This window comes from Colias croceus, chromosome W (genome assembly GCF_905220415.1).
Source record: "Colias croceus chromosome W, ilColCroc2.1".
Taxonomy (NCBI): domain Eukaryota; kingdom Metazoa; phylum Arthropoda; class Insecta; order Lepidoptera; family Pieridae; genus Colias; species Colias croceus.
The window spans coordinates 207,702-219,869 of NC_059567.1; the positions used below are offsets into that span (position 1 = coordinate 207,702).

General features: G+C 32.8%; 1 protein-coding gene across 1 annotated transcript; it reads left to right on the top strand.

Moving 5' to 3' along the window:
* Positions 1–337: 337 nt before the first annotated feature.
* On the top strand, positions 338–6,290 carry LOC123704889. The gene is made up of 2 exons (XM_045653385.1): positions 338–572; positions 4,190–6,290. The coding sequence occupies exon 2, from the start codon at positions 4,263–4,265 to the stop codon at positions 5,376–5,378; it is 1,116 nt and encodes a 371-aa protein (XP_045509341.1). The 5' UTR covers positions 338–572; positions 4,190–4,262; the 3' UTR covers positions 5,379–6,290.
* The last annotated feature ends 5,878 nt before the right edge of the window (positions 6,291–12,168 follow it).

The window sequence follows — 12,168 nt, forward strand, 5'->3', positions numbered from 1 at the left end:
CAACTCCCGAAGCGTCACCCGGACGCGTGTGACGTCATAATGTTAGTTTTCACTGCAGTTGATACAAAAACGTATACAACTAAAACATTTTGACGTCACATCTATGGTGACCAGTCGTGGCGCGTTTATAGTCACGTGATTTTAATTTAAATTTCATCAATTTTTAATTGCTTTTATTTAATTGAAAAAAATTTTTTTTGGTGTTTTTTGCATTAAATATCAATATTATTAATAATAAGGTTTTAAAATACATAAAAAAATCAATATTTTTTTTTATTCAAATACTCAATTGGGAGTTGTTATAAAAGAATAATAATTGAAAATAATATACATGTAATGAAAAATATATTTTTCATTAATTTGAATTCCCGCGCAATCTGACCGAAACATCAAAACAGTAATTTATAATTCTATGTTTGAGTCTAATCTGTGGTAAAGAAAACTTGAAGGTAATCTATGGATCTCACAAAAAGCGCTCGTCATTGTGGATAAAATTACTATTGATCCTTTATTGTGATTTAATTAAGAAACGACACAATTATAAACATTAAATGTTGTTTCTTTATTTACAGGTACGATCTTGTGTTAATACTAAATGTGAAATTCAACTAATCTATACATATAATAAAATCGTAGGAAAGTCAAAACTGTACATTGAATATTTTTTTAAAAGAATACCTGGGCCGTGATCTATAATCGATATAGAAGCCAAAAACATAGTTTTTAGAATTTTTGTCTGTTTGTCTGTTTGTCTGTTTGTCTGTTTGTCTGTTTGTCTGTATGTTTGTCCGAGCTAATCTCGAAAAGTACTGCATAGATTTACTTCAAATTTTGTATGAATATTACTAACAGGACGGGTGAGGCTATAGGCTACATATTATTAAGCTATCACCTACGGGGGAGGAGCTGTGAACCTTTATTTTTCTTACGTATTCCGTGTATTACGACAGCGTACAATCTAAAGACTCATGTTTAAATGTTGGTTTCGAGTAAGCCATGCTATTATCTAGCTTTACAAAATAAAAACTATGTCATTTACGTAATTTGGGCAGAGAAACAGTTTAATGAATTTAGTAGTATAAAGACAAATTAGAAACAGCGCCATCTATTAAATGTTATAAAAATCAAATCAATTTACACGTTAACTATTGGAAATTAATAATCAAATGACGCATATATAAATGTTGTTTGACAATATCTAGATTGACACTATAAAAAATTATGCCATTTAAGTAACTTGGGAAGAGAAACATAGCTTAAAGAATGTAAGTTGTATAATGTTAATTTTGTAACAGCGCCATCTATGAGATTTCGTAAAAATCAAATCAATTTACATGTTAACACTACTGAACACAATGTTAAAAATTAATAATTTAAATATAATTATGTTATTTATTTATTTAACTCTTTAACCCATATCTTCCGTTCCCTATAAGATATATTTCGTGTAAATAATAAACTACATTTTTTTTAAAGTGAGGGTAGATGTTTATTATTTTAAGTAAAAATAGACACCATTATCTACAGTTAATCTAATGATTGTGTTCCAAAGAGTATAATAATATATTGTTGTGTTCATTAGTTACAATTTTAAAAATCTTCGTGTTTTATAAATTTACTAGCTTACCGCCCGCGGCTTCGTCCGCTTTGTCTAAAACCTAATAAATTATGTACTAAAACCTTCCTCTTGAATTAGTCTATCTATTAAAAAAACCGCATCAAAATCTGTTGCGAAGTTTTAAAGATTTAAGCATACAAAGGGACATAGGGACAGAGAAAGCGACTTTTTTTATACTATGTAGTGATATTTATAAAGCAATTGAATGCCATAAAACAAAAAATAACAAATGCAATCTTCGTGTTTTGTGAATTTTCACCATCATGCGTTCCCACAAAAGGTAAGTTGTTGTTGTTTGTTGGTAAGTTGTTAAATGAAATGAAATGAATGCTTCTTTTATTATTTTGAGGTGCATTGGGAACAGAAGTTTTTGATAAAATTTTATTTGTAAGTAGCTTTTTTTATAGATTTACAGTTAACTTTTGATTTTTTTATTTACAGATTCAATGCTAATAAAATTATATCGCCTTTGGAAGACGATTTCTGCTGATATTTTTACTACACCACTTGAAAATTGATGATTTGATGATAAAGACAGTAGCAGCGAGGATTAAGTGGAAATTAGTAATCATCCGCTTCGTCAATTTTTGACTGAAGTTAATGTCCAACGTCCAATGGTTCAATCATTGGAAGTATCTCGGGAAATTTTGGAGGATATTTTTCAGGAAGGAGAGGAGGGGCAGCCAACCACATATCAAACTACTACGTTTTAGTACCGAAAAAAATGTTATTGCCAAATGAAACGTAAATTTTGTACTCACAACTTTACAAGTAATGTTTTAAGTTATCAGATAACCGCAAAGTCAAAATTTTATTTTTATTTTGACTTTGCGGTTATCTGATTATAATATTTATCGTTATGGCTATCGACGTACCGACCGTACTGGGATCAGAGTAGGTACATGATATACAGTTCATCATCCAGGATTGCTTAGAGCATTTTCACACTGAAAAAGAAGTTTTCTTTGAATCGTAGTTGCTTCATTTATTTATTTTTAATCATTTTACATAATATGTTTTATATTTTATAAATATATCATTTTCATTATTTAAGTAGATAAAATTAATTATGTAACGGTTTTATAAGAAAACACATTATATTTGTTAGGCGACGGTGATTTCTTCCAGGCAAAAGATATTCATCAGCTCAATAAAATTGAACAGTATGTTGTTAGTTATTCTTTAGATTCACAATTGTAATGAGCATTTCCGCATGCAAGTTGTATCGTAGTTTAGATATATCATAGTTTTTACATATTAAAGTTCCAACAAAACCCTCAAATTTTTTAGTAGAGTTGAGCAAGATAATTTGAAAAATGTGCCGTGTTAAGTATTATAGAATTATAGAAAAGGTTAGTACGTTGGTAATTATTATTTCTTCTTCATTAACATGTTGTTAGTAAAATTAAACTTTAACTTACAGTCAAAGTAGTCAAAGTATATTTTAACTAATACTACTTAATATCTATTATACTTATGTTCAGTATTTATCTGTATTATTATTGCTTGACAATTAATATATTTTCATGTCGTATACCAAATTATAAACATAAGTTTAATGTGTAATTAGCTGGATTTATTTTTACACACTCACAGACTTAGGTATATTTTATGTTAAATGATAAAAGAGTGTTAATATGTAGTGTAAACCATAATACATTTTTTCACAATTAAAAACTTTACTTACTCAATATGAAGACCGTTTGACAAATGATAGGGTGCATCATAATAAGATGAACATGAGCATAAGCAATGACTAGAGTAGGGACGCGAATATTATAATTATATTTTAAGATACAAGGTCAAGTTTACCATTTGATAGGATCCCTTTTGTCTGAAGGCCAACCTAAGTTTGTTTAAATATATTTTGTATTCGACTACAACGAATAGTGGAATACAAGAAATCAATATTTCTCAAATTTAAAACTGAACTCATTTCACAATTTTAGAACAGGTTAATTCGTATGTATGCAGTTTTAAATCGACATTAGAAGCTTTTCCTCAAGATGGTGATATCGGCACTCAGGAACTCCCTGGACGTGTTATAACGCGCAGGCCACAGTATTACAATTTTTCCTACAGTAGGGCGACGAATGTATTTTCACATAGCAACGGAGGGGAACTCACGGGGGGTCAAGTGACGCGGGCCACGTACCACAAACATGCTTAGTTTGTGGTATCGAGCGCGAAAGATAGTCATCGTGTTTTTAGTAAAGTTACTATGTAAACTAACGTAATTTAATACTTAGGTACATATTCTATAATGGTGTGCTCAAACTGTTAATCTACATTTAATTTAGATTATTATTTGATACTAAGTAATGTAGAATTTAAACCACATTCATTCATGTTTTCTTCAGATTTTAAGATTTTCTTATCAGAGTGTTCAATTTTAATGTAGTTAAATTTTATAAGAGACAATAATTAAGAACATTTTAAAATAGTGTCACGTATTTTTTTTAAACGACGAATGACGAAAAACGACCTAATCGCGGACGAAGTCGCGGGCAACAGCTAGTGAATACTAAATGTGAACTATGTAAACTAATTACAATAAAACTTTATTTACAGAGAAACTCAATTGTGTTTTGTGTCGCCCAAAACTTGGGAAAATACCTTATAAAACAACATTTATTGTAAGAAGATGGAAAAATTAAAATTTATGTTCCAAGTAAAACCAACAACAGATGGAAAGTCAAACTTTATTGCCATAACCTTAATTGCCACGCAAGATGACAAAGTCTACTTAATCCCTGAAGAATATCAAACAATATCGTTTCATAAACATATCTTAGCCTCGAAAAGCTTCACCACTGTGAAAAATACATTAAAAAAACGATATCAAACCAGAAATGTTTGGATAAAAACTACAGAGGATATTTTAAAAACATATGTTGATGAGGACGGCAACATGATTTTCCAGGACCAATTTCTAGAGGAAAGTACCCAAGAACAATTATCTTTTGAGAGTAAAAAGTATTCTGAAGATCCTGTAATAAAAATTTTAGAAAAATTAGTTGAAGATCAACAAAACAAAGAAAAACAAAGTGTAAAAAAGTTAGCCGAGAGATTTGTTATTGAAAAGTTTGACGGAAGAAACTCAAGTGCATATGAGTGGATGAATGTATTTGAAAAAGAATGTACAAGGTTTGACATAATAAAAGATGAAGAAAAAATTGAAATCTTCCGACTATTTTTAGAAAAATCATGCACTGATTGGTATTCTTCCATGATGATAAAGTTAAGTCTACACTCCGAATGGTCAAAATGGAAATCAAGTTTCTTGCAAACTTATGCCAATAAAGGTTGGACATCTAGCAAGTATGCTTTATCGTTCAAGTATCAATCAGGATCTTTACTAGAGTATGCAGTGAAAAAGGAAAAACTTTTACTCGAGATAAGGAAAACAATGGATGAAGGCACCCTAATTGATATAATTGCTGCAGGCTTACCAGATTTTATAACAGATAAAATTAACAAAGAAGAAATTTTACATACAAGCAATTTATTCAATGAACTAGGCAAATTAGAACATCTGGTCACAAAGAAAAAAAATATCTTCAAGAAAAAAGAAGATTTAAAGCCAATTAAAGAAAAATGCAGTATATGTGAAAAATTAAAAAAAGGCATACGCTTTCATTCAGAAGATTCCTGTTGGTTTAAACAAAAGACAAATATTGAAAAGGATAAAAAGCAAATAAAACTTATAAACAATTCAGAATTAGAATGTGAATTACAGTGTGAAGACCAAAAAAACTAATAGTGCCGCCATTGATCAAAATAAAATTAGTACTCAATGAAAATATTGAAGTATTCGGAATCTATGACTCGGGGTCTAATGTCTCATTGATAAACTCAAAATTATTAAAGATAAAGAATGAGGATACCGGTCTCTCCAACAAGACAAATTTAAAAACGATTAATGGCGTTAAGAAGGCAAATGGAATAATTACTCTTGATGTTGGCATATTTGATTTGAAAAAAAAAATGAATGTTTTTGTAATAGACAAAGAAAATTTTGATTATGATTTTTTAGTGGGACTAGACTGCATAAAGGAATTTTATCTAGTTCAAAATGAAAACTTGGAAATTAGCCAGAAAATACCAATACAAAGAAATGAAATTGTTTCTAAGGAATCAAATAAAAGAAATACGGATTTTAAGAAAATAAAATCCGAAAATTTAGTAAACTTCAACGAAGACTTCAGTGAAGAAAACTTCAAAATTTGTATTAACCATCTGGACTATCTGGAAAAGGCTTTGATTGATGAATTAATATCCAAAAATAAAACAGTGTTCGCAAAGGACAAATATGACATAGGAAAGGTAACTGATTATGAAGCACACATTGATCTGCTAGTAGAAAAATATTGCAGTAAAAGGCCATACCGTTGCACAATGGAAGACAAAAAAGAAATTGAGAACCAGGTAGCAAAATTATTAGAAAAAAATATTATAGAAGAATCATATAGCCCATTCGCAGCACCAGTCACATTAGCATTTAAAAGAGATGAAAACAAACGATCAAGATTGTGCATAGATTTTCGTGACTTAAATAAAATAGTGGTACCTCAATCACAGCCATTTCCTCTTATTGAGGACCTCATAATAAAAACAAGAGATTGCAATTATTTTTCAACTCTTGACTTTCATTCAGCATTTTGGTCTATACCTTTGCGTGTTTCAGATAGACACAAAACTGCATTTGTGACACAAGAAGGTCACTATCAATGGACCTGCTTACCATTCGGATTGAAAACTTCTCCAGCCATCTTCCAGAGGATAATGTGTAATATAATACGGAAGCACAAGCTCACAGAGTTTACGGTATGTTTCATTGATGATAGTTTGCTATTCTCAAAATCTTTCTCGGATCATGTCAGGCACCTAAAACAACTATTTCAAGCAATTAAAAGTGAAGGTTTAAAACTAAACTTCTCTAAATGCCCGTTTGCAACAGACTCAGTTAAATACTTGGGTCATGTAATACAGAATAACTCAGTCAGGCCACTGAAAGATAACTTAGTATCAATAAAAGATTTTCCAACCCCAAAAACTAAAAAAAATGTGAGGCAATTCTTGGGGAAAATAAATTTCTACCATAAGTATGTGCCAAATATAGCAATAAAATTAGAACCATTACATAACCTTTTGAGAAAAGGACAACCTTTTAACTGGACGAAATCGTGCCAAAAAACATTTGAAGAAATGAAACAAATATTGTGTTCTCAACCAATATTAACAATCTTTGACCCAAACTTACCTATTCACATATACACAGATGCCAGTATACTAGGAGTGGGAGCTGTCCTAAAACAACCACAAGAAAACAGCGAAGAGAAACCAGTAGCATACTTCTCAAAGAAATTGAATCAAGTACAAAAAAGAAAGAAAGCTGTTTATCTGGAATGTCTTGCAATTAAAGAATGTGTAAAATATTGGCAACATCTATTGATAGGTAGGAAATTTATTGTCTTTTCCGATCACAAGCCACTGGAGAATATGAACATAAGGTCAAGAACAGACGAAGAATTAGGTGATCTGTCATACTATTTATCACAATATGATTTCCAAATTAAATATTCTCCTGGAAAATACAACACTAAAGCTGATTGCCTGAGTAGGAATCCAGTCCTCGAACCCCATGAAAACCAAGATGAACAGTTAAAAATAGTTAACACAATAACACTAGAAGACATCTTAAAAGATCAAATAAAAAATGAATATATACAGTGCAGAAAAGATAAGTTACAAATAAGGAACAATATTTACTACAAGAAAGTAAACAAAAAAGAGAAAATAATTATATCGGAGAAATTCAGCTTAGAATTTATGAAAAATGTCCATACAGATCTTGGTCACATAGGAATTAAACAGATGCAAAGAATGATTAGCTCAGTGTATACAGCAGAAAACATGTCAAAAAATATAAAAAGTATCTGTGAAAATTGTATAGTATGTTTAAAAAATAAATCAAGAGGACAAAATAAATATGGATTGATGTCCCACTTGGGTCCTGCTACAAAACCTTTTCAGATATGCTCTATTGATACCATTGGAGGTTTTGGAGGTTCTAGATCAACAAAGAGATACTTACACCTGCTATCAGACCACTTTACTAGGTATGCATATATTTTAACATCAAGCACTCAAAACGCAAATGATTTCATCAAACTGATAAGAAACTGTGCAGAAACAGATGAGATTGAATTGATACTCTCAGACCAGTACCCAGGTATCAATTCAAAGGAGTTCAAGAATTTTTTGGACGAAAAGAATATTTTATTAATTTTTACTGCAGTGAACTCTCCTTTCTCAAATGGCATAAATGAAAGACTAAACCAAACGCTAGTCAATAGAATCAGGTGCCGGATAAATGAACGTGAAACAAAAATAGCTTGGTCAACTATAGCCCACAACTGTGTAAAAAATTACAACGAAACAGAACACACTGTTACAGGGTATGCTCCAAAATACCTACTCTATGGCACAGATGTGAAAATTTTACCAAATGAGCTGAAGCAGGAGAAGACAGAATACAATTTGTTCCAGGCTAGGAAAAAAGCTCTTGAAAATACAATCAGATCACATGATTACAACAAGACAATTTATGATAAAAATCGCAGACATATAGACTTCAAAATTGGTGATACCGTTTTTGTGGAGAATGGAAACAGACTTAATAGGAAGAAGCTTGATGTATTTAAACTTGGGCCCTACAAAATTTTAGAAAAAATATCAAAGTCAATTTACAGGATAAACACGGATCATAGGAAGTCAGAGTCAAATTTTTTTCCACATCTCGAAACTAACGCCAGCCCCTGGCTGCACTTGAAGAGTATGTATGTTAAGCTCATTATTTTCTCTTTGGGAGGGAGATGTAATGAAAAATATATTTTTCATTAATTTGAATTCCCGCGCAATCTGACCGAAACATCAAAACAGTAATTTATAATTCTATGTTTGAGTCTAATCTGTGGTAAAGAAAACTTGAAGGTAATCTATGGATCTCACAAAAAGCGCTCGTCATTGTGGATACAATTACTATTGATCCTTTATTGTGATTTAATTAAGAAACGACACAATTATAAACATTAAATGTTGTTTCTTTATTTACAGGTACGATCTTGTGTTAATACTAAATGTGAAATTCAACTAATGAATACTAAATGTGAACTATGTAAATTAATTACAATAAAACTTTATTTACAGAGAAACTCAATTGTGTTTTGTGTCGCCCAAAACTTGGGAAAATACCTTATATACATTTAGTACTCAACTGTGAATACTGAATATTATATTATACAATTTTTCTGAAGTGACTAAACATCTCTTCCGAACTATCAAGATAGTGCTTACATACACAACACATTAAATTTCTTTTGTTCCAGTGTTGCCCTATTACATATTATAACTTCTCTAAAAATTGTTACAGATGTGGAAAGTGATATCTGGCAACGAGCAAAGCTCCCTAGAGACGATTCTAGAAGCGTGGGAGGGGGATTTGGAAGAGGCGTGCAATATTCAAGACCCGAACGATGGTAACACCGCGCTACATAAAGCGGCTATAGCTGCCAAACCTGAAATGGTTACGTGAGTATATTATATATTTTTTAATATGAACATACAATACAATGGTATATAGTTATTCTGTTTGTAAATAGACCTTGTTGTACTGTTTATAATGTATGTTATAGTCTATAGAAGTTTCAAATTAGATAATGTTACAACCGTGATAACTGTACCATATATTAAGAAGAAAGATCGTTGCGTGTTTTTATAATTTCTTTAATGCTTTAGAGTATTTATGCCCGATTTCACCAATAACCCCTAAACAGTCTCCTAAGTAAGGGTTCGACCTTAGTTTAAGGGTGTGGTAGTTCAAATCACTACCAAACCTAACGATTTAGGTGACACTTATCTGTCGGTGAAAGCAAATTTTACGTTAAGTATCCCCTAAATTGACTTAGGTGACACTTAAATTTTACAGGTTGTTGGTGAAAACGGGCATTAGACCTATAATAATTAATTGTGCACGTAATACACACGTCATCGTCACGTCACGTCTTGCAATCATGAATGCGTACATCTTGCGTAGAAACAATAAGAACGGAGCGGCAACGTCGCATCAGCCGTTCGTTGTGCGGCCGCGGCGACAGTTTTAATTATATTATTATTGTTTGACGAAAATGTGCGTGTACATTACCTAATGTACACGCAATCACTTGATGTTAGTAATAACCTAAGTTATTACTAACACGTCTTGATGTTAGAAATAAACTAAGTTATTACTAACATCAAGTGATTTGTATCGACCTCTGTCAGTGTGCCTAGTGCGAGTTTTCATCGAGTACGAAACGTTACTATCGCGTTTGCGTCACAGCCGAATTAGTATGGGAAATCGAACAGCGCCCCTAGCGGACGTATGGGGAAGCTTTGATTCCCCATACAAATTTCGATGTGACGCAGACGCGATAGTAACGTTTAACTAAAATTATTAGTGATGCTGACCGCGGTCATGTTTGCAAAAAAAAAAGTCATTTTATATGTAAAGTTATTAAATGTTCATATTTCAGTGCACTCCTAACAGCGGGCAGCGATCCCTGTATCCGTAATCACCAATTACAAACTCCATACGCGGCTACTACTTTCTCTCTGGAAGCGCAAGTATTCTAAACAAGGCAAGTCAAAAATTGTTAAATCACTGAATTAAGCACAACTTAAATGTAAAAATATGATTATTTTTATTTAATTGTCAATGAACAATATTCTGTTTTGCTTTTTTTGTCTTTTTATTGCCTACAACATAATCCCACTACGAAATCTTTGCAGCAAAAGAATTCGAAAGAATCCTCATTTTACTGAGATGTACCAACTTTTTGGAAAAGTAAAATGCGATTTATATGAAAAAGAGAAAAAAATGCCTGGGTAACATTTCCCAGCCTCTGAAGGTTCCCGACCTTTCATGTAACTACGGGCGGAATCTGACGAAAATCTCCAGCAAAAATGATAACCTTTCCCCCAAAACTTTTATTAGACTTTGTCAAGTCTTGCAAAGACCTATCTAACAAATGAATGAGGTACTTGTGTACCATCGGCGCTTCGTCGTAAATAATTAAATCGGAGTGTAGTATAAGTTCAGCTCTCTGGGTTCCGTTTGTTACATACCAATAGCCTAAATCGTCAATAGCGCTTAACGGATACTTAAACATACTGTGCGCAGTCATACCGCCGTCATAGTTCTGCGCGGCAATACCTGAACTCGCTGTGCACAAAACTACACCGTTGAGTACGCCCCTCACGTACGCTGCTATCGTATTTAATAGCAACGTTTTACCAGTGCCTGCCGGACCGTCTATATAAATAGCACTTTCGTTACTATTGCGAAAACCGTGATCAGTGAGCAAATTTTGCACATAGGTCTGAGATAGGTCGGAAATCGGAAAAAGAAGAAGGATTAGGTTTTTTTGGGAGAGGAATAATATTAGCCCTTTTCCAGGCCGTGGGGAAGGTACCCGTGGAAATGGAATGGTTTAAAATGTGGGTAATGACAGGAACGACTATGTCGAGGATAGGTAGGATCATGCTACGACCAATACAATCACTCCCAACAGCATTAGATGACAAAGACATGATATTCTTCTTAACATCACAGCTAGTAAATTGATTCAGACAGAACGGAGGAAAATTAGGAGTTGGAATAGAAGAAAGCGTGTTAATAGTCATAACTTTAATAGTGTTATCAAAATGAGGAGTTCCAGCAAAAAATTGGTTGAGTAATTCAATATTAAAATTTTTGAAATCAGCTTTGGGATCTTTACAGCCAACTCCTAAGGTTTTTAAGAACTTCCAAACTTTAGCAGGGTCGCCGTTCTCGACCGACGAGTGAATGTGGCGTCTTTGTGCATCTCTACAACAAGTATTACAACGATTCCGAATCTTAGTGTACTTCTCCCTGTTCGCGTCGTTACATTTTAGTTTGAGTTTGGTTTTGGCTCTAGACTTCTGTTGCAAAAGTGATTTCAGATCATCCGTTAACCAAGGCGCTGGAAGGTGTTTTAGTTTTACCGGCCTAAGTGGCGCATGCTTGTCGTACAGATCGGTAACAAGTGATGAGAATAGTTCAGCCATAGTATCAATATTGTCCTGAGAATAAATGATAGACCAGTCGATATCTTGAGCATCACGACACAAGCGATCAACATCCACTCCGGCAAAGTTGCGTCGCAAGGAGATCTTGGGTTTGTGTTTAGGAGGACGGATATTATAGAAGATATAGATGAGGTCATGATGGGAAAATGCATTGGCAGCATATTGACCATGCTGAAGGACAAGGTTAGGAGAGGAGACAATAATGAGGTCAAGAAGTGAAGGAGTGCAGTTAGGTAAAGTATGAGTTGGATTAAGAGGAAGAAGGTGTAAATGTGCTGACTCAATAATAGTTTTAAGAGTCTTGGCTCGGGAATCGTTTTTGACGATGCAGGTGTTGAAATTACCCATAAATAGGGAGTGTTCATAAATAGGAATTAGTTGATCAAGGATAGATTCAA

Coding starts and splice junctions, on each gene's coding strand:
- LOC123704889 (XM_045653385.1), top strand. CDS start 4,263: ATGGAAAAATTAAAATTTATGTTCCAAGTAAAACCAACAACAGATGGA.